The sequence below is a fragment of the Echiichthys vipera genome (assembly GCF_963691815.1).
Source record: "Echiichthys vipera genome assembly, chromosome: 19".
In the NCBI taxonomy this organism is placed as follows: Eukaryota; Metazoa; Chordata; class Actinopteri; order Perciformes; family Trachinidae; genus Echiichthys; species Echiichthys vipera.
In genome coordinates, this window is record NC_139844.1 from 20,085,634 (window position 1) to 20,112,092 (window position 26,459).

Here is a 26,459-nt window from a genome sequence, read left to right on the forward strand (position 1 = left end):
CCTTCGACCTCATGATTCTCATCTGCTCTGACATGCACTGTGAGCTGTAAGGTCTTATATAGACAGGTGTGTGGCTTCCTTAATCAAGTCCAATCATTAGAATTAAACACAGCTGGACTCCAATGAAGGTGTAGAACCATCTCATGGATGATCAGAAGAAATGGACAGTACCTGAGGTAAATATACAAGTGTCACAGCAAAGGGTCTGAATACTTATGTCCATGTGATATTTCAGTTTTTCTTTTTTAATAAATCTGTAAAAATGTCTACAATTCTGTGTTTTTCTGTCAATATGGGGTGCTGTGTGTACATTAAAAGGAAAAAAAATGAACTTAAATGATTTTAGCACATGGCTGCAATTTAACAAAGAGTAAAAAATTTAAGGGGGTCTGAATACTTTCCGTACCCACTGTACATACATCCATACATAAAAAAACCAAAAGTGAAAGTTTAATCTATGTGCAGAAGAGTAAGTTCCCTCTTAAATGCAGTGGTGTAGCTTATAAAGTAGCACAAAAAAGCATCATCCAACCCGTCCTAACACACTGTTCCTCCTGCTCACTGTCACCATCAGAAACAAACTCCTCCAGATCTCACACCCAGCAGCCAAGATAATCCTCCCACCCTCAGCCTCACAGGAACAAACGAACCCACACTTCACTGTCCTCCCATCTGGCCGCAGATACAAGGTGTGAGACTGGAGGAAAGCCCATTTTAAAAGAAGTTTTGTTCCCTCAGCGATCACAACGCTGAACAAGAATATGCAGCTCATGCATGTGCTGTTTTTATGTCTATATGTTGTTCTGGGGACATGTGGGAAGAGGGTGTATTTGTTATTTGTAGGGAGATGAAGTGTTATCAGTGCTGTGTGTATATGATGTCCACGTGTTGTGTCTTTTTTAATGGATTATCCTCCTGGGGACAATAAAGAACCTAAACTAACCTAATATACTGTAGAAATACTCAAGTACCTCAAAGCTGTATGCAGGCAGCACAAGTGAAGTTACTCACTAACGGAAAGGAACTTGTATTATATATATTTACTTCCTTTATGTATTTATCTCATCTTCAGCCTCTTATCCGGGGTCGGGTACGGGGGCAGCAGCTCTAGCAGGGGACCCCAAACTTCCCTTTCCCGGGCCACATTAACCAGCTCTAACTGGGGGATCTTGAGGCGTTCCCAGGCCAGTGTGGAGATATAATCTCTCCACCTGGTCCTGGGTCTTCCGAGGCCTCCTCCCAGCTGGACGTGCCTGGAACACCTCCCTAGGAAGGCGCCCAGGGGGCATCCTTACTAGATGATCCTGAACCACCTCAACTGGCTCCTTTCAACGCAAAGGAGCAGCGGCTCTACTCCGAGTTCCTCACGGATGGCTGAACTTCTCCCCCTCTCTCTAAGGGAGACTCCAGCCCCCCTCCAGAGAAAACCCATTTCGGCCGCTTGTACCTGCGCCCTCGTTCTTTCGGTCATTACCCAGCTTTCATGACCATAGGTGAGGCTAGGAACCAAGATGTATTTATCAATTCCTTTAAAAACAAACAAAAAAACAATAGTAATCGTCCAAGTTATTGTCATTAATAATGTAATATTCTTTCTTACTCTGACTATTCATGTAATTTTGCATTGCTTCTACAACAACCAACAATCAGTTATAAGGACTTTCCTCCTGCGGTGCACTTCTGACCCCTGCTGACATAAAACTGTAGTCACAACTGTGGTCACAAACAAAACGAGGCCGACGTAACAGGATCAGGCATTTATACAGTTGTTTAAGTAGACTGCTGCTGACTCACAAACATTAAATAAATCAATGTAAAAACATCCCCAAACCTGTAAACATGAACTGTAATAATGCCAATATCTAAGAAAACAGTCAAACCGACAACATTTTGACTTTTGACCCAGTTTAGTTTATTCCTCATCAGATATTCAGATGAAAACAACGTTCGTGTCGGGCTAAGTGAGCGACAATAACATCAGCAGACATGTTAAATGGTGGCAGCAGGTAGAAGGATCTTAGTGCAAACAAGGAGCGCAGTGATCGAGACGTTTCTTTGAATAGAAATAACCTTGAACACAAAGTGGCGTAGAGACATAAACGTCTGCGTGTCCTGATGGTGAAACCCATCCTGATGTTACTGATACACCATTTGCAGCAAAATGAATATCCACAGGCCTCCTGAGTTGAAATGAACCCATGACATATTGCCCACAACTACACATTTAATTGGTTGAAAATGAATCTTCTTGTTTTTTTAAATAATCGCTTCTTTTCCACATCAGCCGTCCGACGTTTTAAACAGGGCTCACTGTGCTACTGCTTCCTCCTCAGAGAGGTGAGATTTGTATGAGCTCAAATAAAGTGACAGTTTAACTTGTGCAAAACTAGGATTATTTGGGATGTAGCTGACACCCTGTATCGCGGTGACTTGTACACCTTTAGAGGCTTGGTTTAAACTTTAGCCATTTAAAGCACATTCTTAATCGAGGGCCTGATCGTATTGCATATTGCCCTGTGTGTTGGGGCAACAGATCCACAGATTTACGTTTGAGCGGCTCCAAACGCGTTTCTTATACGTTAGAGGTCCTGTATTATGATCGATTACACTTTGCTTTAGCTGTCCTAACACCTACTGCATAACTTGGTGAGGTTGTGATAGATTTGACCCTCATTTGTAATCTTTGGAGTCCCTGAACCACAGGTTGGCCATCCCTGATCTATAATGGCTATGAAGGCACTATTGCATATATTTACGTCGATATCACTGGGACTGTAACAAACACATAAAGGCCAGGAGTATCAGCCAGCCGATACACCCCAGCGAGAGAGAAAAAAATCATTGGCCAAAATAACTCTGTCACTGAATGAATTGATATGGAGCAACATTTTTTCACATGTTCAGCTTTACCCGAACACTTGCGTAGTGTTTACAGACATGTGAAGTCAGTTTTATGTAAGAATGCAACAAAACCAAGAAACGATGGCATACAGACATGGCATCAGAACACAAGCAGAATGAACACACTTGTATAAAAACTACATAAATCAGATACCAGGGGCTGACCGGGACAAATACCACCCTGTTACACGGCTCTGTTGAATACTCCACTGTGATTGGTCAATTACGATATTCTACGGTTCTTTATTGCGGAATAACAGACCGCTGCTATGAATGCAGCTCGGATCATTGACTCTGGAGGACCATTTTAAAGTTATTAAAAAAATATTCTGATTATTTTCCTGATTTATTCAGTAAGTAGGTGTGTAATAAGCAGGGCAATGTGGAGCGAGCAGGTCATTATTGACAATTAAATCCATTTGTGGTTCAAATCCATAATAACACCCATCAGGATTCTTACTCCCAATAATAACCACATTGTCCCGTACTGTACATTAGTCCTGTAACTGACCAGGTAGAACTAATTCATCACAGCAAAACTGACAGTGATAAATCTCACTGTAAACCCATAATCCAATGCTTTTTTTTTAACAATGTTACGTTTTGTTACCTGCTAAATGATGTAACTGATTAACTCATTACCAAATATTCAATTTGCTCATTTTAAGGTAATGAGCCAATCAATAGACTAATGTGGCAGCGGTGGTACACTGTAAAATGCAGGGTAACGTTTCTGGAAAATGCGGTGGAAATATTAAAAATAAAAAAAATGTATGTACCCACAGTAAATTAGAACAATTTCTCTGTGCTGAAGACACTTTTAAGTACAAGTCTCCTGCACACAGTCAGTCGTATTTCATTCAAACAGACAAAATCAAAATTGCAGCAATTCAGCATGTCAGTGTAGTGCTAGCTGGGCAAGTGGACAATTATTAAATAGATAGTTCCAATGGTTTTGTTTGGCGCATTTGATGTCCCAGTGCTTTGTCACTACAACATATTTCCTTTTTTTTGACCCCCAGGCAGCGTTAAACAGGCGAGTCACGCTGGGAAGCACAGACGGCACTTTCGTCACTACACACTCTTGACACTACGGTGTATATTCTTCCTGGTTATAATATGGTCGCGAAGCATATTATTATGAATTTTATACTCGATGGCGCTGTTCAACGACTTCTCTGGCACAGCTCGTGTGGATGGAGGGCTCCGGGGTACAGTGAACAGAAAACAAACTCCCTGAGAGTGAATTCAAACCCAGAGTCAAGATCTACTAAACGCAGTGTGTGACAATATAATGCCGCTGTCTACTAGGAACCTTGTATGTAGAGTTTCACTGGATTTGACCGTTATTCGTTAACTCCCAGATGTAGAAAATCAAAATAAATAAAAAAAGAAGCTAATGATGTCCAACGTGCATGAACATCAACCCTGCTTTTCCTTCATGTCTTCAATCCTGTGTTCAGAGAAGACCCAGTGATGAAATGTGCTGTAACACTCGGGAGGATAGACTCCGCTTGTAACCACTACAGACGTTGAAATGCATTGATCTTCACTGTGCGTTCGTTTCCAGTGGAGGCATTTCTCCTCAGTGTTTTACCATTTAGTCATTCCACATCTTTCTCTTGCTGCAGCGTCTCTGCAGATACATTTGTAGATTTGCAGATAGCCCGTCTTTTTGTGTGTTTTCCTTAAAACGTTGTCAGAAACGTTTCATTATGCAGCGATTAGAAAAAATTAAATTAAAAAAAAGATCGCTCCATGAAGTGGTGGGATAAACACATCAAAAATCTGTCAGTGACGAGGACACCACTTGTACTTGACCGCAGTGTGCACCGCAGGTAGCTCTGTGTTAGTCTCACACATTAGAGGCTCAAAAGTATCCAGTTTTGTGGCTGAACGGCAGCAACAGCTCCAGTGGATGTGCACTCATTTTCGAAATTAAGGACTGACAGAAGGGAGGAAAGGATAGAGGGATAAGTGCAGGACAGCGAGCTGGCTGCTGCCAGGTGACGACCTTTAAAGCTCCCGAAAATCTCCTGTTTCCTGGCAGCTCTGGGCGTGTGTGCTTTCTTGCAGTATGTGTCATTGTGAATGAGTTGAGTATGTGCATGTTAAAAGCCACTACGTCACTTTCCAAAGTGTCCTCTCACTGCAAAAAGTCGGACGCAAAACCAAACTCTGCATCCTTTAAAACCGGATCACCTAATAATCAACATCCAAATGTCATCTACACATTCAGTGCACAGCAGCCTGATGAGGATAGAAATGAAACTAACAGCTCTTAAGCAAACTATCACCCAGATTACATAGAAACTCAAATCTTAAAGACTGTCTTCTGTTTATCTACAGGTACCATTTGCATTAGTATGTTCAGTCATTTTAATTTCTAAGCAGCTTTCAACTATCTAATGCATATACCTACAATCTTACAGAGCCTCTGAGTCTATTTCTTTATGCAGACTCCACTACACACTGACAGCATCCACCCAAAACCTCTGCAACAAGCCACCGCTTAAACGACAATAACAAAGAAACCTAACAAAGGGACAGGGTCAATTGCCTGTGTTGCCACATTCAGCGTTTTGTTTTGCCGCGCAGCAGCTTTTTTTTTTTTTTTTGATGATGCAGATACTGGCATACAGTATGTGGGCACGGCAGAGACGACCTGCTAGGCAGGGAGGGTGTTTGAGCCAGCGTTCAGCCAGGACAGAGACCAAAAGAAAGTGAGGGAGACGGGGGACAGATAGGAGGACTTTATGGAGAACCACAGAAGAAAACAAAGGAGGCTTTAGGGGTCAGTGGGTTGAATGTGTTCGCAAACGAGAATCTCTTTGTAAAGCTGGGTGTGGCCTTTCAAACTAGGTGTCAATCTTAGGGTGGGGACACAGGACCCGACCTTCCAAACTTCTAGCAAAAACTCGAGATCGGGTTACGGAATAGTTAAAGGAGCTGGACTCAACATTCAGAGCATTCATAAGGGTAAAGGTATAGTGGAGTAATGGCGCCCTGAGCAGAGGGTGCAGAGGGCGTATTTGACGAGACGGAAGGTCTGTGAGAGTCGTGTGCAGACAAACCCAGCCCACTTTGTTTTCATTCTTTCAAGTACAGCTCCTTTAAGTATCGTCACTCCATTCCTCCAAATGAAGTCCTTTCGTATTATTTCTAATCGTGCGTGCTGCTAAAAGATCCGAATCGCAAATGGGAATTTTCAGTCTCCAATGAAAATTGAGTGAGATTGCGAGAGTGTTCAGTCGTGCTTCGGCCCTGAACTCAGTTTTCCATCTTGCATCAAATGACTGAAGAAGCTTTTGCAGAAGTTCAGTGAGGTAGATATTATTTCCTCACAACTCTCTGCTATTCATCCGTGAGCTCCTGCTACCCCTTTTCCAGCAGTAAGTTTTCATAATTTCTGGTATCCAACACTGTCAAACCTTCCATCCACAATAGTTTGTCACAATATCAGGCCAACCAACGGGCTCCGAGCTCGCTCCTTCCACAAGTACAGGTGTAAACAAAACAGCATGTCTATTGTGTGTGTGTTTAGATTTGTTCTCCTGATAGATAGGCTGCTGTTAAATGTGTGACAGAATAATGAACTTTGCAAATGTACGCTGCTGAGACTTCCTGTATTGTGTCCGAGACAAAAGGGGGCCAGTGAGAAACTTCTCTGCTGTGAGATTCAAGGGGATTCTAACACTTGTCAGCCATCGTGTGAAGAGGAGTCCATTTAAATTAGCGTTTTGCAGCAATGGTCCACTGAGTATCATACTCGATGTGACGGCGTGCTCTTATCCAGGCCTAACTACTTCCTTACAACTAAAAAGTCTCAACCGATTGCCTTTGTTAATTTGGTGATGTTCCTCTCAGATGTTTGTGATGACTCAGGCTGGCGTGTTCATCCCTGAGGAGATGTGGGTGACGTCTTTCAAGCTGTGTGTGTGTGCGTGTGTGTGTGTGTGTGGTCTAGATGAAGCACAAAAAGGGCAGGTTTCAGTCATATCCACCGTCCGGAGCCCTGTGTGCGCTGCTTCTTCCTCCTCTTACACACATAGTAGACCGGGAAAACTACCAAACCTGCACACAAAGAAGGTGGTTGTAGAGATGAAAAGAGAAAAGTGTTAAAGGTAAATAACTTCTTGTTAAAGGTCCCATATTAAAAAATATATAAAAAGTGAGCCTGCAATATAATTATATAATTAAAACCAGGTCATGGTGCTTTATAAATACTTTTAAAATGCATCAAAAAGCTCATTTAATTGAGAAATGCACACAGCCAGTATTTAGAAACTGTGCCTTTAAACGAGTCGTCAGCACTTCTGTACTTTTGTGATGTCACAACTATACTATATATAAAATATATGTATTCACACATAAAATATATGTATATATATACTTTTCAAAGATGTAAACATAAACATTCCAAAACAGTCCTAATTTATTTTCTGTTCCATGACATCAGCTGACAGGAAGTTACCAAGGACCAGGCCGTTGCCTAGCAATGGAAGGTCTATACCTACATATTTCTATCCATTCCCCCGGCTGCAATGACGGTGCAGAGATACGTATCAAGAGTGTTGATGTGGAAAACCTGGAAATACTGACCAATCAGAGCAGACTAGGCTTTCTTTGGGAGGGGGTCTTAATAAACTGAATGACACAAAACACGTCAATACCCACATAGCCATGACACAGACCTGGATTAAAATGGGCAGAGTATCCCTTTAAAGACGCTAAAACAGAGTATTTCAGACGGAGGTGGAATACAGGTATATTCAGTATATACAGTATGAGAACAATATTGTGTTTTTTAAATATTAAAATATGTAAACATGTTCGAGAAGACCCCCCAAAAGAGCATAATAAGGGACTTCTAATATACGCTGTAAATCTTGAATTATCTGTCCATGTTACGCTCTGATGACTTTTCAACATGGATTTGATTATTCCATCTTATAGCACACTGCCTACAGATCTGGCATATGTGAAATTAATTGAGCTGAAAAAGAGAGCAGCAGCAGCAGCAGCACAACACTGATTCGAATAACAATGAAAATAAATGTGAATCTGCCATCAAGTCATGTTAGCCCGCAGCGGATCGTCTGTCATACGCACAGACACGAGGAAGAGATTAACACTAATTACAGTTCAGCTGAGGCATCGATAGTTCACAATACTGTCTGACAGAGTGCTCACTGAGTGCATCTGGATGATATTACTAGCAAATGTGTTTTCAGGCAGTAAAAGTCAGTCGCACAGAGAGCGATGGTCTGGCTCTACAGGGTTGGCAGTTTGCTTCTCTTCTACATGAGGACATATAGCTGAAAATGTCATGCGTGTTACTATAACATTTTTGGCATGTTTATGTTTTTTTTTTGCATGGACAGCCAGCCTGCTTTGCCGTGTGGAAGAAAATATCTGGAATATAGCCAAACCATTAAGCTGTTATCTGTTTACTGCTCTCTCTGGAGCCTCGCCCTGTTTGATGCATGTGTGTGAGTGTGTGTGTGTGTGTTTTCATGTGTATAATTGTGTTACCTATCACCAGTGCGAGAGCTCCGAGCACCACGACCAGCAAAATGACCACTGGAGCTATCAGCACCTTAGTGCCTGCAGGGGGGAAACAGAGAGAGGAGCAGAACAATAATCACTCAGTTTGGACGTGGAGGAGGCTGAAGGCTGAGCACATTTTTAGGGGAAATTCTCCATCCACATTCAGATGTCCCTTATTATTACATGCAAAATCCACGCGGCTAACAGTCCATGGCATGAAGAGGGCAACGAGAGCTGTAATGGCTAAGTGCTTCTTGTTAAGGGACAAATTAGCTCCCTGTTCCGACAGACACCCTGCTGGTATAACTAGCTGTAGCTGTCATGGAGAGCAGAGTCAAACAAATCTATCAGGGTTCAGCTTCCTGGAGGCTTGCCGGTGCATAAATGTGTTAACTGTGAATGGATAATTATAACCAACATGATCTGACATGCAGTGCGTTCACACTTCATTATAAAGCTTTCCTCCGGGCTCTCGCATACATGTACATGGTTAAATATGGAAGCGTTCATTGCTGTTGCTATTGAGGGGTTAATCAATGTCCGTCACAGATGTGGACGTGGCTGGTTGGTCACCGGGCAAAGCGGCAACAACACGTTTTGATTTAAGGTTTTAATTCAATGCGTGACAAGTAAAAAAAAAAAACCCATAACACTGCCCTTTCCATTACCTCTCTTTTCTCTAATCTACAATTATAATCCATGGCTGAGTACAACGTGGTAATGCTGATTTATTTTAGGCATTCTGGGAAACGCAGGAAGTCACTTACTAAAGTAGGATTACAGAAACTAACGCAGGTTAAGGGAATGTGGGTTAACCATAGTTTAACAAATAGTATTGTGCTCAATAACTCATTGAATCTATCACGCTTATTACTGAAAAATGAGTGCCTACTAACAATAAGACACAGGAGCTGTCAAACTGGGTAGCTTCAAAATGTGAATATGCAGCTATACCAATGAAATAGCTAAGTGCTTAGAGCTAAATGCTAATGTCAGCATGCTAACACGACATTGCCAACATGCTGATGTTTAGTAGGTATAATGTTTACAATGCTCACCATCTAAGTTTAGCATTTTTATTGCTAATTAGCAATAAACACAAAGTACAGCTGATGGAAATGTCATTCGTTTTGCAGGAATTTGATAATAAACGGTAGTATGAGACAAATTAAAAGTTTACCCTGATAACAGAGCTAGAGGAAAGGTCACAGGATTATTAAACTCTGCAGGATTCATCCTCTGGGAACCATGAACTTCTGTGTAAAATGTCACGGCAACACACGCTATAGTTGAGAGATATTTCCCTCTGGACCACAACGGTGGACCAACTGAAAAAACAGTGCCATCCCTAGAGCCAGATTAAAAAGGTTCATCACCTTTGAAAGAAGGTACATATTCAGGATTGTCTTTCTCCCAAATGCACAGCAACTTACCACAGACGGACCCTCTAATTAGTCGTCTCAGATGAGGTTTATCAGGGAGATAGCGATACTTGCAGCCAAACACGCTGAGGTTGGATGTATGGTCCCCGAAAAACCTGACGACAGGAAGTCAAAAATCAAATGAGGTCATCACATAGTAGGGCTGTCATAGTGAGCGCGTTCGTACCGAACCGCCGCGGTACGAGGGTCACGGTTTGGCGCACGCAGCCGCAGGCAGAAACACGCGATATGCAGATCGATGCACGTAACGCGGAACCAAAGATGCTGTACGTCGTTGGCGACATTCGCTGAGGTTAGCACAACAAGCTGATTGGCATGTGAGTCATTAACAATATCGGGAGCGCAAAGGAAAAAGGCGGAGCTGGAAGACTCGCCTGTGGGTTCCCGCTGTACGGAGCTTGCACCAAACCATGGCTTCTGTGTACCGTCACGTCCCTATCACATAGAAAAAGGTGGAGGAAAAAAAGTAAAAGAGTCTAACCTGAGGTGTCGGTATCGCTCTCCACAGCGGTAACAGAAGTTAGTATTACACTGCGTACATGTCATATGGTCACATCCCTCTGTACGCTGAATATGGATCTGTAGAACCATATGGAGCAAAAGAAGAAGAAGATAGTTACTATACATTATATTGATAAGAGCTGCATGTGTTAGCTGAAGTTTTTACTCTTTTAGCTTGGGACACAATTTGAATATGTCATTAAGTTCTCTTGAGACTCAAGATCAGCTCGGTTTATTGTTAAAAGGGTACAATTTCCCAGTCTTAGCAACACAAAGATGCATCACTAGCAGTTCTTATTTTCAAAATGAAAACTATAACCATTTCATTCAGCATCTATTGAACGGCACTGCAATGTGCATGCCGCAGTACACTGAATGTATCTTTGCTATTTGGCTGCCTAAGCAGTGAGCAGTCTTACTATAAACTGGGCATTGAGTTCAGCCTCTCTCAGCCTCTCTTACAGCTCGACACAGCATGACACCAGTTTGTTGGCGTTACAGTCAAACAGGATCATCTCTCCCTGCTTCAGCAGCAGAAATTCAGAAACATCAGTTGGAAGAACACAGATGGAAATTGTTTGCTGCTGCGAGCAAACAGTTCCCACATCCCGGTAATTAGCTTAATCTGTCCATCTTTAGTCATCCTCTGACAGTCAAATTAGATATTGTGTTGAATAACTTGGTCGTAACGAGACCAGGCTTGCTTTGTGGCAGTAAGAGAGATGCCACTGTGTCTCCCAGTTTTGGTTTTGTGCAGCAGAGACATCATTATTTTTTCCAACATGTTCACTGTCTATGCGTCTCTGTCCTGCTGTTCCACATGCACTTTAAATTTGAGCTTCCATCTCCTTCTCTGCAGCTCCCCATCCATCATCTGCTCTTGCTCTCATGCTTCTTAGCCTTCACTGATTTATTCATCTACACCGATTCCACCCTCTATCAGTCAAACCTCTGTCCATACCCATTTCACATGGTGGCTGCATTCAGCATTCATGTGCCAGGTTGTTCAACAGCGAAAAAAAAAAAGTATAATAACTTGTATCCTTACCCTGCACTTTGGACATTTCTGGGCGTTCCTTTGTCCGTGCTCTATGACACTGGCCCAGCTTCGAAGCAGCTTGTCTCCTTTCCTGTATTCGCGACATTTGACCCCACTGTGCCATGGCGCGTGGCATTTAAAGCACCACAAAAACTGGCAATTGCTACACTGGATCTAAAGAAGGGACAGAAGACAGCAGACCCATGTTTATGTTACTTCTAAATGTATAGATCGAAAATTCATTTATTTCCCAGGCGGCAAGCTCTGGGGCTGAAAAATGATGCTAATGGCCGAGTGCCAGAAACTACAGTTCCTCGTTGGCTCCAAAAGTGAGTCAATCCCACAGAGCCTTCAAGTTTACAGCAGAAATAAACAAGTTTACAGCCTGGTACAAAAAAAACTCTCGGCCCATATTTCACGGTATTTCCTTATGTTTTGTTGGTGTATTGGAACAGTCATCTTACCTTGTACTTATGCTCGGAGCGGTTTGGGTTGTTGCCCTTCAGAGAGGTGAACTCGCTGCATTGGGGGCAGGGTTTGGTGCTCGAGTCCAACTGACTCAGCTCTAGAAAGTAACGGTACTTTGCCACATCTTCATTGGCTAAATGGGAAATCACCACGCCCTCCTCCAGGTAGCCACTGCACTCTGGGATTGGACAGCTGATGTAAGATTTGGCTACTCGCACCTGGGGAACAGCACAAAGCTCGGACTTCAGATTAAGGTTCACAATAACACAAAACATATATGTGAAAGTAACATTAACATGTTAATACTGCACATATCTTAAACATCTCCTGCTTGACACTTTGGATCTGTCTATGATGGGTTCCTTTGTTATGGTAGTGGACTGTCAGTATTAAATCTACACGTGGAAGATATTTACACCACCGATGGGAAACGGTTAATAATTGACCCAAGAATAGAGGTAGTTAAAGTTAGATAAATGGAAGGCTGAAGGAGGCAGTGGAGAGGGTGGAGGTTAATGTGTATCAAAGAACATACATGAGTTAGTCCAGATCAAGTGCTCAGCAGATGTTATCCACAAATGAGTTATACAGCCTGGTCACTGATGCAAACACTACCTAACCTTAACACCGCAGACATTTACAGAGCCGCAGGAGAGACATTAAAAATAAATATCAAATGTAGCAAAACCTATCTGTCCGAAATGTTTCTAAAGCAGTCAAAAAAACAGTTTGACACAAAAACATTTTATCACGTGCACAGAGGATTGAATTGATGCTCTCACTTTGGGATCTCATAATCTTACTATACTCTGTTACAAAAGACAGACATTTTTCATCATTATATTCACACCTGGGTTCAATAAAATCTACATGTGTGACGAGATCCCGCGATATTAAAATGTGACTATATTTATTGTCAAGGTGAAAAGTTGAGACATCAGTATGTAAGTGGAGACGACAACAAAGCGACAGATAAGACACAAACAATATGTAAGCGTTGTAAGTGTTTAACTGATTCATTGACTGATTATTTCTCCGCGCAGCGAGTGAGGTCAGCTGCAGGTCGCACACACAGACTGAGCTGATCAGTCATATAGATAGGGTTAATTCGGCTGTTAAGTCTGACGTAACACCCTTTCAAAATAAGATTTCCGGGTCCAAACACTCCGTTGAAACAAAACAGACAGAATGACCGAACATGTGAACAATTACAACCACCTCTTTCGTCAGTTAGACACCCTTTTTCATCCATAAGAAAGAGGTAAAATGACAATTACGTTGTTGTTTTTTAAAAACTCAGATCTGTTCAAACAACTGGGAACACGGCACTGCAGCGTTATAAAAATATGCGGCTTGGAAATCATATTTTGAAATGGCCCTACGTTACGACTTATCAGACGGACATGTTTAAAACACACATAGGCCTATGGCGGGAGAAAACACGCGTGGGTCGATAACAACATGGAAATGTATGTGTTCTGTGAGACGAGTGAGTGACGGCTGTCACAACGCTTCTGAACACGCTGTGCAGAGCAAACAAATATCTGTCCCTAAATGTCTGTCAGTCAGCTTGTATGGTGACAGGGCCACAGCATTGGACGGTGAGGTCCTCCGCTCTGCTGAAATCAAAATCAAGAACATTTTGAAAGTTAAAAATAGTGTTAAAACCTTGTCTCATCTCGTTCTCGAACTCAATGAGGTGTATCGTCTTGTCTCGTTAGCTGAGGGTCTCGTCACACCCCTAATAAAAAACCAAAGCTAAACAAAGGTGTGTTCAGATCTCATGTAATCTGAGCTTGGAAACAGATGTATCATGCTTCTCTTTTTTTGACTTTGTTTCCTCCCAGCCAGCATATTTTGCATATTTTACCAGTCAAATGCTGTTAAAATATGCAAGTGGTTGATAGATTTGCTTCACTCACCAGCAAAACAAAACAAACAATGATAGTGTATTGAGTGGCTGGTAAATTGAGCATTCACCTCTTTGCCAATAGCCATTTGGCAAGGGGACAAAAAAGTGTTTTTTGTCTTCTGCTCTGGTTCCTTCTCTCCTCATCTCAGCTTCCTCATTTCATATTTTATTTCTGCCCACATACGTTCAATGCATCACAGCCAGTGAGAGACACATTGCTTTTTGTCAGTGTGTGTGTGTGTGTCTGTGGGAGTGTGAGTGAAATAGCAGCAGCCACTGACAGAGTTACACCCAATATCCCCTACAGCAGCTGATGTGTTAGTATTGTTGCCACAACACTTTGATGACCACTGCCAGACTGGTTGGACAGGTTATGACTGCTGCCACTCTATCCGTCTCTCTCACACACGTGTCAATGTGTGTTTTAAAATAAGGGGCTGAAATATAAGCCAACATAGAGTCATGTACGTGATAGAAGCAGTAAAACGATTACGCTAACGGTACAGTACACAACAATTTAGTCTGTTTGAAAGTTAGAGCTGTGATTCATAACTAGTATCTAACAAGATTTCAAAATATATATCCATATATGTAAGTTATTTTCTGTTGTATATACTTTTATTTAGTTTTTTAAATATTTTTGGCAGTTTTCAAGCCTTTATTGTGTTGGACAGACAGGAAATGGGGTGAGAGAGAAGGGGAGACTTGCAGCAAAGAGCAGCAGGTCGGAGTCAAACCCACGGCCGCTGCCTCGAGGACCTTCAGCCTCTTTACATGGGACTCTTGTGGTGCATGGTGCTCTAAAGGCTATCTTATCTTACGTTTGTGATAGGGACAAAAACATGCAGCCAAATAGGATTATAAACGGATGTGATGCAGATTTTTACTGCATAACCAGTAAAATGTCCATCAATCTGAGTCAATTGTAACATAGACTGTATATAAAGATGGGAAATTGGGAAAGATTGGGAAACTCGATCGCTCCCTGGTGGCTGACCGCAGTCATGAACCCATCCCCTTCATGTTTGCGGATCTAAACATTTAGGTAGCTCTGATCATGTCGATGTATGTCACAGTGTTCATTTTTCTGACACGTTTTATTAAAAATTAGTTATTTGATGCTATAAAATCAGTTGTGCGGGTGTACGGATGGGACTTCGATACTGCGCAGACTGGTTGCAAAATAACAACATGGTGGCGCCGGTATCCCGGATAATTTGGCTTCACTTTTGTATGGTTGCAGGGTTTCAGTCACCTTAGAGCAGCTCGCTATCTTGCCAAGTAACTAGGAGAGCTGCCAGATAAATAGGGGGTGTCCAATTAAGTAAATTATCACCAGGTGCTTGATTAACACCAATTACTGGGAGGTATCTTACTTGGTTATTTAAAAACCATGCTAGTACAGCAGTGGTATAGCCACAGCGGATATTCTACCAAATTCTGAACAATAATAAAAGCATTTCAGAATAAATCAAGTATTTATAATTTGTTCTCTAATCTTTATCTCCAGTGTAAGTGTCCAGGAGCGAGGTTGTGACCCCACCAAGGGTTTTTTCTACGAGCACATACTTGAATCTCTCTGACATTCTGCTTACTGTACTCACTGAGGGTGCTAAAAGGGTTTGCAGTGCATTAACTGTAAAAAAAATCTGCCTACACGGTTAACATAACACTTATCTCATTCTCACCGTGGTTGTCAGAGAGTCTACTTGTCTCTGTGTTTGTGGGATTATTGCCTTGTTATCATAGCTAGACGACTGCAGATAAAAAGCGGTCTACTCGACTTACAAAAACAGTTTTATCTAAAGAGATTAAAAGCAGATTATGCGTACAGTAGCAAGGACCTACCATTGTAACTTCTCCCCAGCTCGTACAATTAGTAACAGGAACACAGTTTCAACAAACTGTGATTGTGATCAGAGGACGGCACTGGTTCATGAACATGGCACATGAAGACAAATCCACCCTGAATCCACATTTCCATGCCAGCTACACTGAATTTAAGTAATAAATGTATGATTCACCTATTATCAGTTGCTTGATTAAGTGTAAATCGTCACCAGAATGAGTTAACAGGAGCTCTTACTAAACATATATTGTGACAGAATGAATTAAAGGATATGTTGTGTCCCTATTGTGACCTATTTACGGCCAAGTTAAAGGATGCTACGGTGCTGCTCAGGCATATTTAACGGCATCAACAAAAGATATTTTGGGAAGTGAAGGAAAACAATGTAGAAGACACACTTGCGCTGTGTTGGATTTTAGCTGGACTAATAATGCCCTACAGAATATAAGAAGTGTATCTGATGGTGAAATCTTCCTTCAATAGGAGAGTCTGAGAGAAGGAAGATCTGCTGAATAAGCCCAACAATAGCACACAATAGAAGTTCTTGTCAAATCCATCCCAAAATGAGAAAACCTTTGGTGGCATTTAAGTTACTATTCCTTGAAACTTTGTCCTTGATTTCATGTATTTTTTGGTTGAGGTGCTATGTAAATATTGCGAAAATACAAAAACACTCAATCCACAGAGAAAACCACACAACCCGTATTTAGAAACTGTGCCTAAACGAGCCGTCAGGACTTCAGTACGGTTGTGATGTCACAACTATACTGTATATAGTTGGAAAGTGTCCCTACAGTACTGTTACAGTCATGTAATCCTAGTCGGTCCGTGTACATGCACATCAGTAACCCGAAAGTGAGCCTGCCCCGGTGAAGGGAACTATCAGATTATCGTATACATGAGAGGGGGTTGAATGGGAATCAACGTAGTAACTCTTTCCATCGGTACAGTAGGTGGCGCCCTGCCAACATACAGCTGGTCAGAATGCGGCTTCTAGTTCACTTTTGTCAAAAACACAAGAAGCCGACTTTTGATCATTGTAGTGATGTCACTTGCCATGGCGAAGTCCTCCCTCGGTTTAAAGGTAACGCTCTGTTGGTTTTTTTTCACATTGTTTTCGGTCCCGTGGCTTCCTGGTTTATTCCATTTCCCGGTCAAAAGCCACTGCCGCAGAGTGGGGAGAGGGGAGTTCTAAACCTGCCGCATGCGCAGACGAGACACCCGATAATAATCCTGGTAAAGTGTTAAAATGCCAGAGAACTCCGGTTTCTAAAGGAGTTATCTAGGTCTGTCAACCGGGGTGTGAGAACTCCGATTTTACCGGGGGCACAGTGTTTATAGACACTTGAAATTGAAATTGTGCCTTTTATCCGTAAATTCACTTTACACAAACAGCAAATATCCTTTACTGAAATGTTGTTTATCCAACAAGCAACCAGTACTCTCGCCTTTTCCCAAAAGATCTCCAATCAAGCGTTCCCAGATGGATATGCAGAGCAGAATCAGTCCATCTGGCGGAGTTGTTTACGTGGTGTTTGAGAAACCGGGGTATGCCCTTAAACCGAATATAATCGGGTTTTAAAACTGCATGTAAACGCACTGCAGAGACGCTGAGAGAGCGGAAGACCTGGAAACGCTGACCAATCAGAGCAGGCGGGGCTTTTTCGGGAGGGCAGGATAAAGAGACGGATGCTAAAACGGAGCGTTTCAGACAGAGGGGGAATTTGGGTATATTCAGACAGACAGTGTGAGAAAAAAAAGTGTGGTTTTTTTAACATTAAAGCATGTAAAATGTTCAAGTAGAAAGCCATATTTACAAGCATGAACCTGAAAATATGCATAATATGGGACCTTTAATACAAACATGTGGGGCCAGAATGTTTATGCCCACTAGGCATTTCATTGGAGCAGATAAGAAACCACAAATAACACTTAAAAGGTGTGTGTGTGTGTGTGTGTGTGTTACTGCTGCTCAACAACACACAACCAGCTGCTGACTGACCCAGCAAATGCCTGGTTCTTGGTCAGCATTTTGACCAGATTGTGACACCCTGCTGCACTCAACAAACCCCCCACCTCCCCTCCTACCAACCAACCAACCTGGGAGCTGACGTAGAGTTTCAGACACTCATCGCACACGGCCTTCCTGCAGCAGGGCAGGGGTGCGATGGTTTTATCTTCCAGGCACACCCGGCAACTCCGCTTCGTAGTCTCTGCACCGAGCTGGTCCACGGACAGCCAGTGAGCCATGTCACCGAAAGGGTCCACCAGGTCGTCCAGTGTGTAAGGAGCAGGTTCGGGACTCGAACCCGCGTCCCGTCCTGTCTCCAAGTCCATGTCTGACACGTCAGATGCGTCATCGTCCGTGATTTCAACGTCTTCTCGATGGCTGTCGTTGGCGATGCAGTAAACAGTGCAGTACACGTGCTCTTTGGTGTCGGAAGACCCTTCTAAAGTGACCCCGGTGACGTCACTGTCACGTTTATGACGTCGCTGACCCGTAACGGTTACAAAGTCAACCCCCTGTAGAGCCGGAGCCGTCAAGTCCCCGGAGGTGTGCTCGTTTTTAGTCCCCGCTCCGCCCGTTTCCCGCTCCGACTTTTTAGATTCGCGGCGTTCGACTCCACGGCCGTTAGTGACGTCGTTATTAACGTTCCCTTCGCGGTGTTCATGTTCGACGCCGCGCTGCATCCGACTGTTGGCGTTCAGACACAGAGAGGGAGACTTAGAAACCCCGAAGTTCCTCCTCAAAATCTCGACAGCACTCGCCCTCCTCCTCCTCTCTCCTCCGCCGTTGCAGTTGTTGTTGTTGTTGCCCTTCTTCTCCTCCGCCTCCCCCTCCTCCTCCTCCTCGCCCTGCTCACCTCCGTCCAGGGAGAACCGCGAGTTCGATCTGGTGACGCGTCGACGGCTCAAATCTCGGAGCGACCGCTCAACTTTACCGTCCGCGAAGGAAGTTTCCGTCGACAGGTTGCGGGACAATTTCACCCTCCCCTCCTCGACACTGCTGATAAAACTCGGCATTTTACGGGCGTCAGCAGCTATCGGTCCGTCATCTTCCATCCCCGACGTGGCTCTCCCCATTTAGTGAGCGGTTACCTCCCGGACGGACCCCTCTCTGCCGGTCTACCTCTTGCCCGACTCCCACTACCAAAACAAAACAAAAGCAGGCAGCTCAACGCTTCCGGGTTACGTCATCAGCACGTAGGAGAACAGTGATTGGCTGATGGGAAGCCCGGTGTTGCAGCCCTGGCAGAATGGCACAAGTAAGGCAAATAAAAACAAATAAAATACCAAAACACAAATACAATATATCTTCCTATAATTCATACATATTTTCAGCTCCCTATTACAGTCGAAACTATAACTGTTTTACCACAACAGCCACATAATCAGAACCAGCTTTAATGGCTTTAAGTATGCAAACATACATGGGATTTGACTTTGATAGGTGTTCACTCCCTCAGACAGGTATACATGCACAATAAAGACACTAAGTACACATAAAATAAAATAATAATTGGAGACTCTAAAATTGCCCGTAGGTGTGAATGTGAGTGTGAATGATTGTCTGTCTCTGTTCGTCTCTATGTGCCATGTGATAGACTGGCGCCCTGTCCAGGGTGGACCCCGCCTCACGCCTGATGTCAGCTGGCATAGGCTCCAGCCCCCCACGACCCCGACAGGGACAAGCGGTTGAAGATGAATGAATGAATGAATGGGACAACAAAGCAGCTAGTCATTTATGTTGTGTCACTTAACATTGTGTCTTGCCACTTTACTAATTGTGTCTTGTCTAGTCTACGCATGGGATAGTGAGAAATGAATGTGAAGAATTGACAATAAAGCTGACTTTGACTTTGACTTTGATAGATATATAGTCCAGATGTCAAAAATAGACAGGCACATAAGTTATGGATATATCCAACATACTGTACATGAATGCAATATGAAGTAGGGTCTTATATACAATCATACATATATATAAAACAAATCTAAAGGATGAACATACTAAATGCTAAATGCAGGAGGTAGATTTAAGAGGCAGTACAACAGATCAGATGTTCAGAAGAGGAAAGAAGCTGTTTTTGTGTCTGGTTTTGATGTCGTGCAGATCTGTAACGTCTGCCAGAGGGGAGGAGTTCAAAGAGGTTGTGGCCAGGGTGAGTGAGGCCTTTCCCAGCCCGCTTTGAGTCCAGTCTGGACACCAGGCTGTTTGTTATTGTGAGGGGGGTCAGTGCTGGGGGTGTTTCCTAAAGTCCACTATCATCTCCACAGTAATTAGAGTGTTGAGCTTCAAACTCTTAATTCAATTTCAATTCAATTTAATTACAGTGCCAATTCATAACAATCAATCGATCAATATTCTTTATTTAACCAGGTAAGAAAAACACTAATACAGATAAAAAACCTCTTCCAAGAGTGACCTGGCCAAGACGGCAGCACAAAAGCAGCACGGTTACACACAAAACACAAATAAAGTACGATTAGAAAAGAGAAAATGGGATTACAAGATTACACAGATTACACAATGACATGATCCGATTGAGCTTATTTCTCTGTTTTTGTATAACAAAAGTTATCTCAGGACACTTTACATATGGAGTAGGTAAAGACCACACTCTCTGACTTATTTATGATTTACATAGACCCAACAATTCCCTCTTGAGTACACAGTGGCAACGAAAACCTTCCCTTTAACAGCAGGAACGTCAGACAGACCCAGCTCTATGCAGGACGGTTATCTGTCTTGACTGGTTGGGAGGAAGAAAAGGAGAGAGAGAGAGAAAAGACAGACAGATGGACAGAGAGAGACAAAGACAGACACAAAGACAGACAGAGAGACACTTCCAGAGATGCAAGCAACCACTAAAGTAACATCAACTATAATAATATCTATAGTAATGTGAATATGACTTATATGTTATGGCAGTTAATGAAGTAGAACAGTAGAAACAAGCACAGCTAAGGTGTCAGAATAAGACAATGATAATAATTATGGTGGTAAATGTGATAAATGATGAGTAGCGGTAATAACAGCTGTGATACAATGAGATATATTACTGATGATGTTTTAATGGCTGCACATTTTATAATTAACTCATGATAGTTTATATGAATATATGTGATAATAGCAGCAGGAGGCGTCATGCAGGACCACGATCAGCAGACGACAATAGAGATTCAGAACTTTTCAATCCTGCTGTTCAGTCTGACGTCACACCCTTTCAAAATACGATTTCCGGGTCCAAACGCTCCGTTGAAACAAAACAGACACAACAACCGAACATGTGAACAATTACGAACACCTCTAACATCAGTTAAACACCTTTTTCATCCATAAGAAAGAGGTAAAATGACAATTACGTTGTTTTTTTTAAAACTCAGATCTGTTCAAACAACAGGGAACACGGCACTGCTGCGTTGTAGAAATACGAGGATCGAACCGGTTTGGACCCAGAAATCGTATTTTGAAAGGGCGTTACATCACCACTTAACAGCCGGATTGCTTTACTAAATGTTTGTTGACACATTCAACAAATAAATGGCGGGCCTCCAGCTTCTTTTGCAAGTGTTTAACTCTTCATATGCAGTTGGCGATCACACCGGGCCCCCAGAGGCTCTTATTTACTGTGTAGTGTTTCATTAGAAAATTGTTGACTGAAATTATAAAGTAGATTCTGCTTTATCACCTCGTCTTCTCAGTCTAGTCTGTGACAAAGCATCTAGTTGTTTGAGGTTTGTTTAAATATGTTGCACATCTCTGCATCGGTGTGTTAATCACATGACCACACCCTGGGAACAGGATCTTGTGGCTGCAGCTGAGACGGCTGCCTCATGTAAAATACATAATGTTCTTGCTGACTGGCGCTCACTAGCTGTTCTCCCACTTAACAACAGCTTTATAAATGTTAATTACAGATCCAGGTGTACTCAGATATTCAGAAGGAACAATCAGAACAGGATGCAAAGTTGGTTTGATTACTTACCTTTTATCTCTTTGGACAAAGAAAACGTAATGATACACACACATTCAGTGTAGTGATAGACCAATACATCGGCCGGATGATATTTGCGTTTATCGTATCGGCTGATGTGGGCTGCTGCGTTCACTGATATTTTTTTCCGACATTATTTACAGACAGGCCTCCACAAGCAGCTCTGTGTTGCTGGAGACGCCTTTTTTAAAGTTAAATCAAAGTTCCTTTTTTATTAATTGAGACTCGTAACATTTTTATGATGTAAATTGAGGGAGCCAAAGTAGAATCGGCTCCAAATATCGGCAGTCCATATCCGTATTCCTTTTTCACATCAGATATTTTGACTTATGGAAGGAAACGCACAGGTGAAACAAAGGTTTTCACATGCAAGTAAGTAAGTAAGTAAGCATCCGTGACAGCAGTGAGCAGTGCCTGTTTCACAACCGGTGCTCTGGTGTTATGTGAGACAGTCGCAGGGCCTGATTATGACCGCTTCACACGAACACAACCATCTTTGTTATTATGTTGGATAAGAGCGTACGCTTGAGAGGGGCAAAACCTTTCAGTCAGAGGTTTGCCAGCTCAGTCGCACGTGTGCATTTCTGTCCCGCATCCTAAATCCGTCGTCTTAAGTCTTTATCTACTAGAAACAAATATAACAAAAGAAGTCGAATTGCGCCATTAACATTATCACTCTATACTCACTAAGTGGTAGTTGAAGGCTAGTTCAAGGCTCATTTTTATTACTTACTTATTACATTTCATTGCATCTTCATTTAATCCCCCACATAATTCCAATGGGAAGAAGTGACACCTGAAAGCATGCGAATGAAAGTCATTTGCACAGACACATTTTTAGTTCAGTGCTGCTGGCACAACTTTCAAATAAACCTAACTGGGGCGCTTGTAAAATGGGTTGTTAGCTCCGTTACAATTCTTTATTAATGCCAAAGAGAGCGAGCCACACTGTAATTAGTTTACTTGTCCTTGCTGTGCCCAATTGGTTTTTAGTGGAGAATGCCAAAGCTGTTAAAAAGCTTTTTACAAGTGCAAGTCATCTGCTTATTATTACAGAAAGACATTCCTGGAGTGTGCTGCTCCACATTTAACAAGTAAAAAAGTGGGGACGCTCTGCAGGCTACAAATAAATATTTAAGGTACTTCCGATCTTGAGCATTTACTCCATCTTAAACTGAGCCTAATGCATCCACATAAAGAGGGCTTTTCTTTCTCACTCGAGAGGTTTTTAGTATTAATTGAGTAGATGTTCCATTATTTACTTTAACACCATTATTCTCAGGGATTTAAACCCCGAAAATACCTTTAAACGCTAGACGAGGATGGACGAATACAACTCTACTCCTCTTAATGATTACCGGTATGTTTCCTGGGCACAGGAACAATGCTGCTTCCTGGCAGTGACTTGTGTTTGTGTGCGTGCGTGTGTGTGCAGGATACTGATGTGCGACATCACTGGTCAGGATGTGTGATGATGTTGCCCTCAGCTGCCTTTTGGATCCTGCTTCAACCGGTTTAGCTTCATTTCAGTCGCTTTAGAAAGTGGATCTTCTTTTCTTTCTTTTCTTCAGAACTTAAATACTGGAAAACACTTGGCAAACGACAACAAAGCACTTGGACAACAAAGACAAACTCAACCCCGAAAGAAGAACTCAGACTGTGAACACATTCACATGCATAATGTAGCAGCTAAGCTGAGGTCACCGAAAGTACAAAAAAACGACTGAAAGGTCAGAGAAGAGAGGACACAATATAGACTTTCCTTCTCCACTGTCTACTTTATTCCCAACAGTCTAGTTTATGTACAGTCACCTGTGGGAAAACCATCATTAAAAGAGAAGGAGTTAAACCAACATAGATGGTTCTAGTCAGTGGTGAACATCAACAAATCAACCCAGAGCCACAGAGAAAGTTTGGATGTTTGTTTTCACTGGCAGTTAGTGACATGTTCCTGTATTGTCGTAGCAACACTGTGAATAGTTGCTGTTAATCTCGAAATGCTCAGTCCAATGTCCTGCAATTGAACTTTAAAATACGGATAAAAGATGCTTTTGTTGATTCTCGATTTATATAGAGAAGCTGGACTCGCCTGTGGAGTACCTCAAGGTTCTGTCCTGGGTCCTCAACTTTTCCATGTTGTATTCCTGCTTTACGTTTTTGCCCTTTACAGCTGTAATTCCTTGAAATACTAATTGTTCAAGCACCGATGATAACACTTGAAGACCCAAAAAAAATATTTTCTCAATCATCTTCAGGGGTGAAAGTAAGCCGGTAAAAGATTTTGAGGGGATACACTGTACCAGAAAGAAAAATATACTGTCTCTGAAAAAAATTCCTGCTAACGTCAAATTACCAGAAGCAACAAGTTTTCCCCAATACACACAGCATACAACTCGTTCTGTACTCTCCCTGAATTGTGTCTGAACCATCCGTGCAGCGGTTCACTCGACAGACGAGCGAGAAAGCGCGCATAATGCTTAACCATCTTGCGTTAACGGGCGCAGCTTGTATCCAAATTGTTTTAGTAGACAGACGTTTGCTGCAAAGTCTCCCAAATAAAAACAACATATACAGAAACATATGTTAACGTGTTTCAAAATTTTGTTTTGATGTGTGTATGTTTTGCTGGACAGACGAGTGAGCTACACAGCGCACATACGGCGTAACCAGATCTTGTGCCAACGTGTGCAGCTTGTGATCAAAGTGATTTAGAAAACAGATGTTTGTTGCAAAGTCTTTCACAGTAGCAGTGGGATAAAAAGTACAAGAGTGATAAGAAGTCCTAGTGAATGCAAGCAAGTGTATTTTTGTACTGCACGCGCACTATGGGTCAATATGATAGTGACGGCAAGAGAAAAACTACTTTCACCCCTGGTCACCTTACAAAGTACTTGATGGGGTCGCAAAAAACATTCAGGCTGTACTGAGCTTTTTAGGTTGAAGTTCTTTGAGGTGATGTCCCATACTTCTGTGCACCACTCAGGATTTAGCAACATGTGAATCAAGACATATCAGCTGGGTTGTTTGCTTATGTTTCCAGATTACGATCAATCCAATCTGGTCTCACTCACACATTAGCTGAGCTTTTCAGTGTTGAACTCTTGATAAAGTTTTCTTATTTAGTAATACATATTTAAGATTATAAAGAAATTAATATTTGGAAGTTTGCAGGGGCTTTAAATTGTCGAACACACAAAAAAATGTATCACAATAGTTTGAATTAAGCGGAAAATGCTGCATTTCGCTTAGAGAATGCAAAATGTATTTTGCTGTTTTGTGATTTTTTTTTCCTAACACACAATTCACGTCCTTCCCTGTATTCCTTCATTTTATCAGCACCGTAAAACAGTAGAATCTATAACTGTCTTACCACAACAGCAGCTTCAAAATGGAGTAGTTATATTTGAGGAGAGCTCTGTAACTGCTAATAGAGATAGCTGCTGCAGACTGAATGTTTTTTGTGTAATGGCTCACCTCCAGCTAATTCTGCAAACTCTTTATGTACAGAAGTGTGTTTTTAGAGCTACAAAACGCTCTGTTGACTCTTCCAAAGTCTAAACGTGATCAAGTAACTGCCAAGATTGATTAAAAACGGTGTACACTCTGTCTTCTTATTGGTTTAAAAACATCATATTACTGTTGTTTTTGCTGTTCATTAACAATCTTTGATGAGTTTTTCAATTTCATTTGTGTGGAAGTTGTGGCTTTGCAGGTTCTGGGTTAAATGTCATTCAGTTCACCATGACACAAAAAAACACAATGTATTGCAGTACAAAGTCTCACACACACACACACACACACACGCACACACACACACAAACACACACACACACACACGCACACGCACACGCACACACACACACACACACACACACACACACACACACACACACACACACACACACACACACACACACACAGGTCACATTATGTGTATGAAATCCTCTCATATCTGGCAGATTGCTGTTTAAGTTGGTACTGGTTCGACAGTGTCAGGTGATATTGACGTGATCAACTCCATTAAAGACAAGCAAATTCACTTTCACTTCAAATTTGCAAAAGAAACCAAATATCTTTTTCAATTAAACTACATAATACATAAAGGATATGTGACCCCTTGCACAGCATTACTTCCTGATTTTGAATTTTGCAATAAGACACCTGACCTGCAGTTATTTCATTCATTAAAAATCAACGTGTGGTGTTGGTTGATGATTCAAATAGAAATGAATATTGAAAAGTTAATTATGCGCTGAAGTGAAAGTGAATTCCCAGCCCTGACAGAATGGTCAATGAAAGAATTACAGACTATAGTGCAACTAATTCCCTTTCCTCCGATTCTCCTCGTCCCGCTCTCGTTTTAAAATACGCTGTACAATAAGAAGAAATAAAACATAGTAGTCCCACTTGTACACAACATCATACATTAGTAGTCAACTAGAAAAAACGGTAAACACGGCCACACGCGATTAAAAAACGTCTAGAAGTTCAAAGTTACATTTCATCGCTTTACATTGTAGTAGCTATTTTATCCCGGTAGACATTTCAGACTGTGTTATTTATAGAAAAATCACAAAGTTCACATTTAGGACTCTTTGAAGAGCGTTGAGGAGCATTCAACAAACCAAACAGTTCCCGTTTTTAAGTAGCTAGTTAGTCACACGCAGCATGAGATTAAATACGCAACAGTTTGGAAACACCTCATGCAAACACACAAAATGTCGTTTCTGTCCTCCGGAGTGACCGTTGGTGGAGCCTCACGTCACGGGGGCAGCGACTCTGAACGCTAACCCACAGA

General features: G+C 42.1%; 1 protein-coding gene across 1 annotated transcript; it reads right to left on the bottom strand.

Annotated features, from left to right (window-relative positions):
* Window positions 1-1,959: 1,959 nt before the first annotated feature.
* Window positions 1,960-18,800, bottom strand: rnf217 (ring finger protein 217). The gene is made up of 7 exons (XM_083934227.1): window positions 17,763-18,800; window positions 11,898-12,119; window positions 11,443-11,607; window positions 10,375-10,472; window positions 9,885-9,988; window positions 8,437-8,508; window positions 1,960-6,975 (listed from the first exon to the last, which is right to left on the bottom strand). The coding sequence occupies exons 1-7, from the start codon at window positions 18,744-18,746 to the stop codon at window positions 6,896-6,898; spliced, it is 1,725 nt and encodes a 574-aa protein (XP_083790353.1). The 5' UTR covers window positions 18,747-18,800; the 3' UTR covers window positions 1,960-6,895.
* Window positions 18,801-26,459: the final 7,659 nt, after the last annotated feature.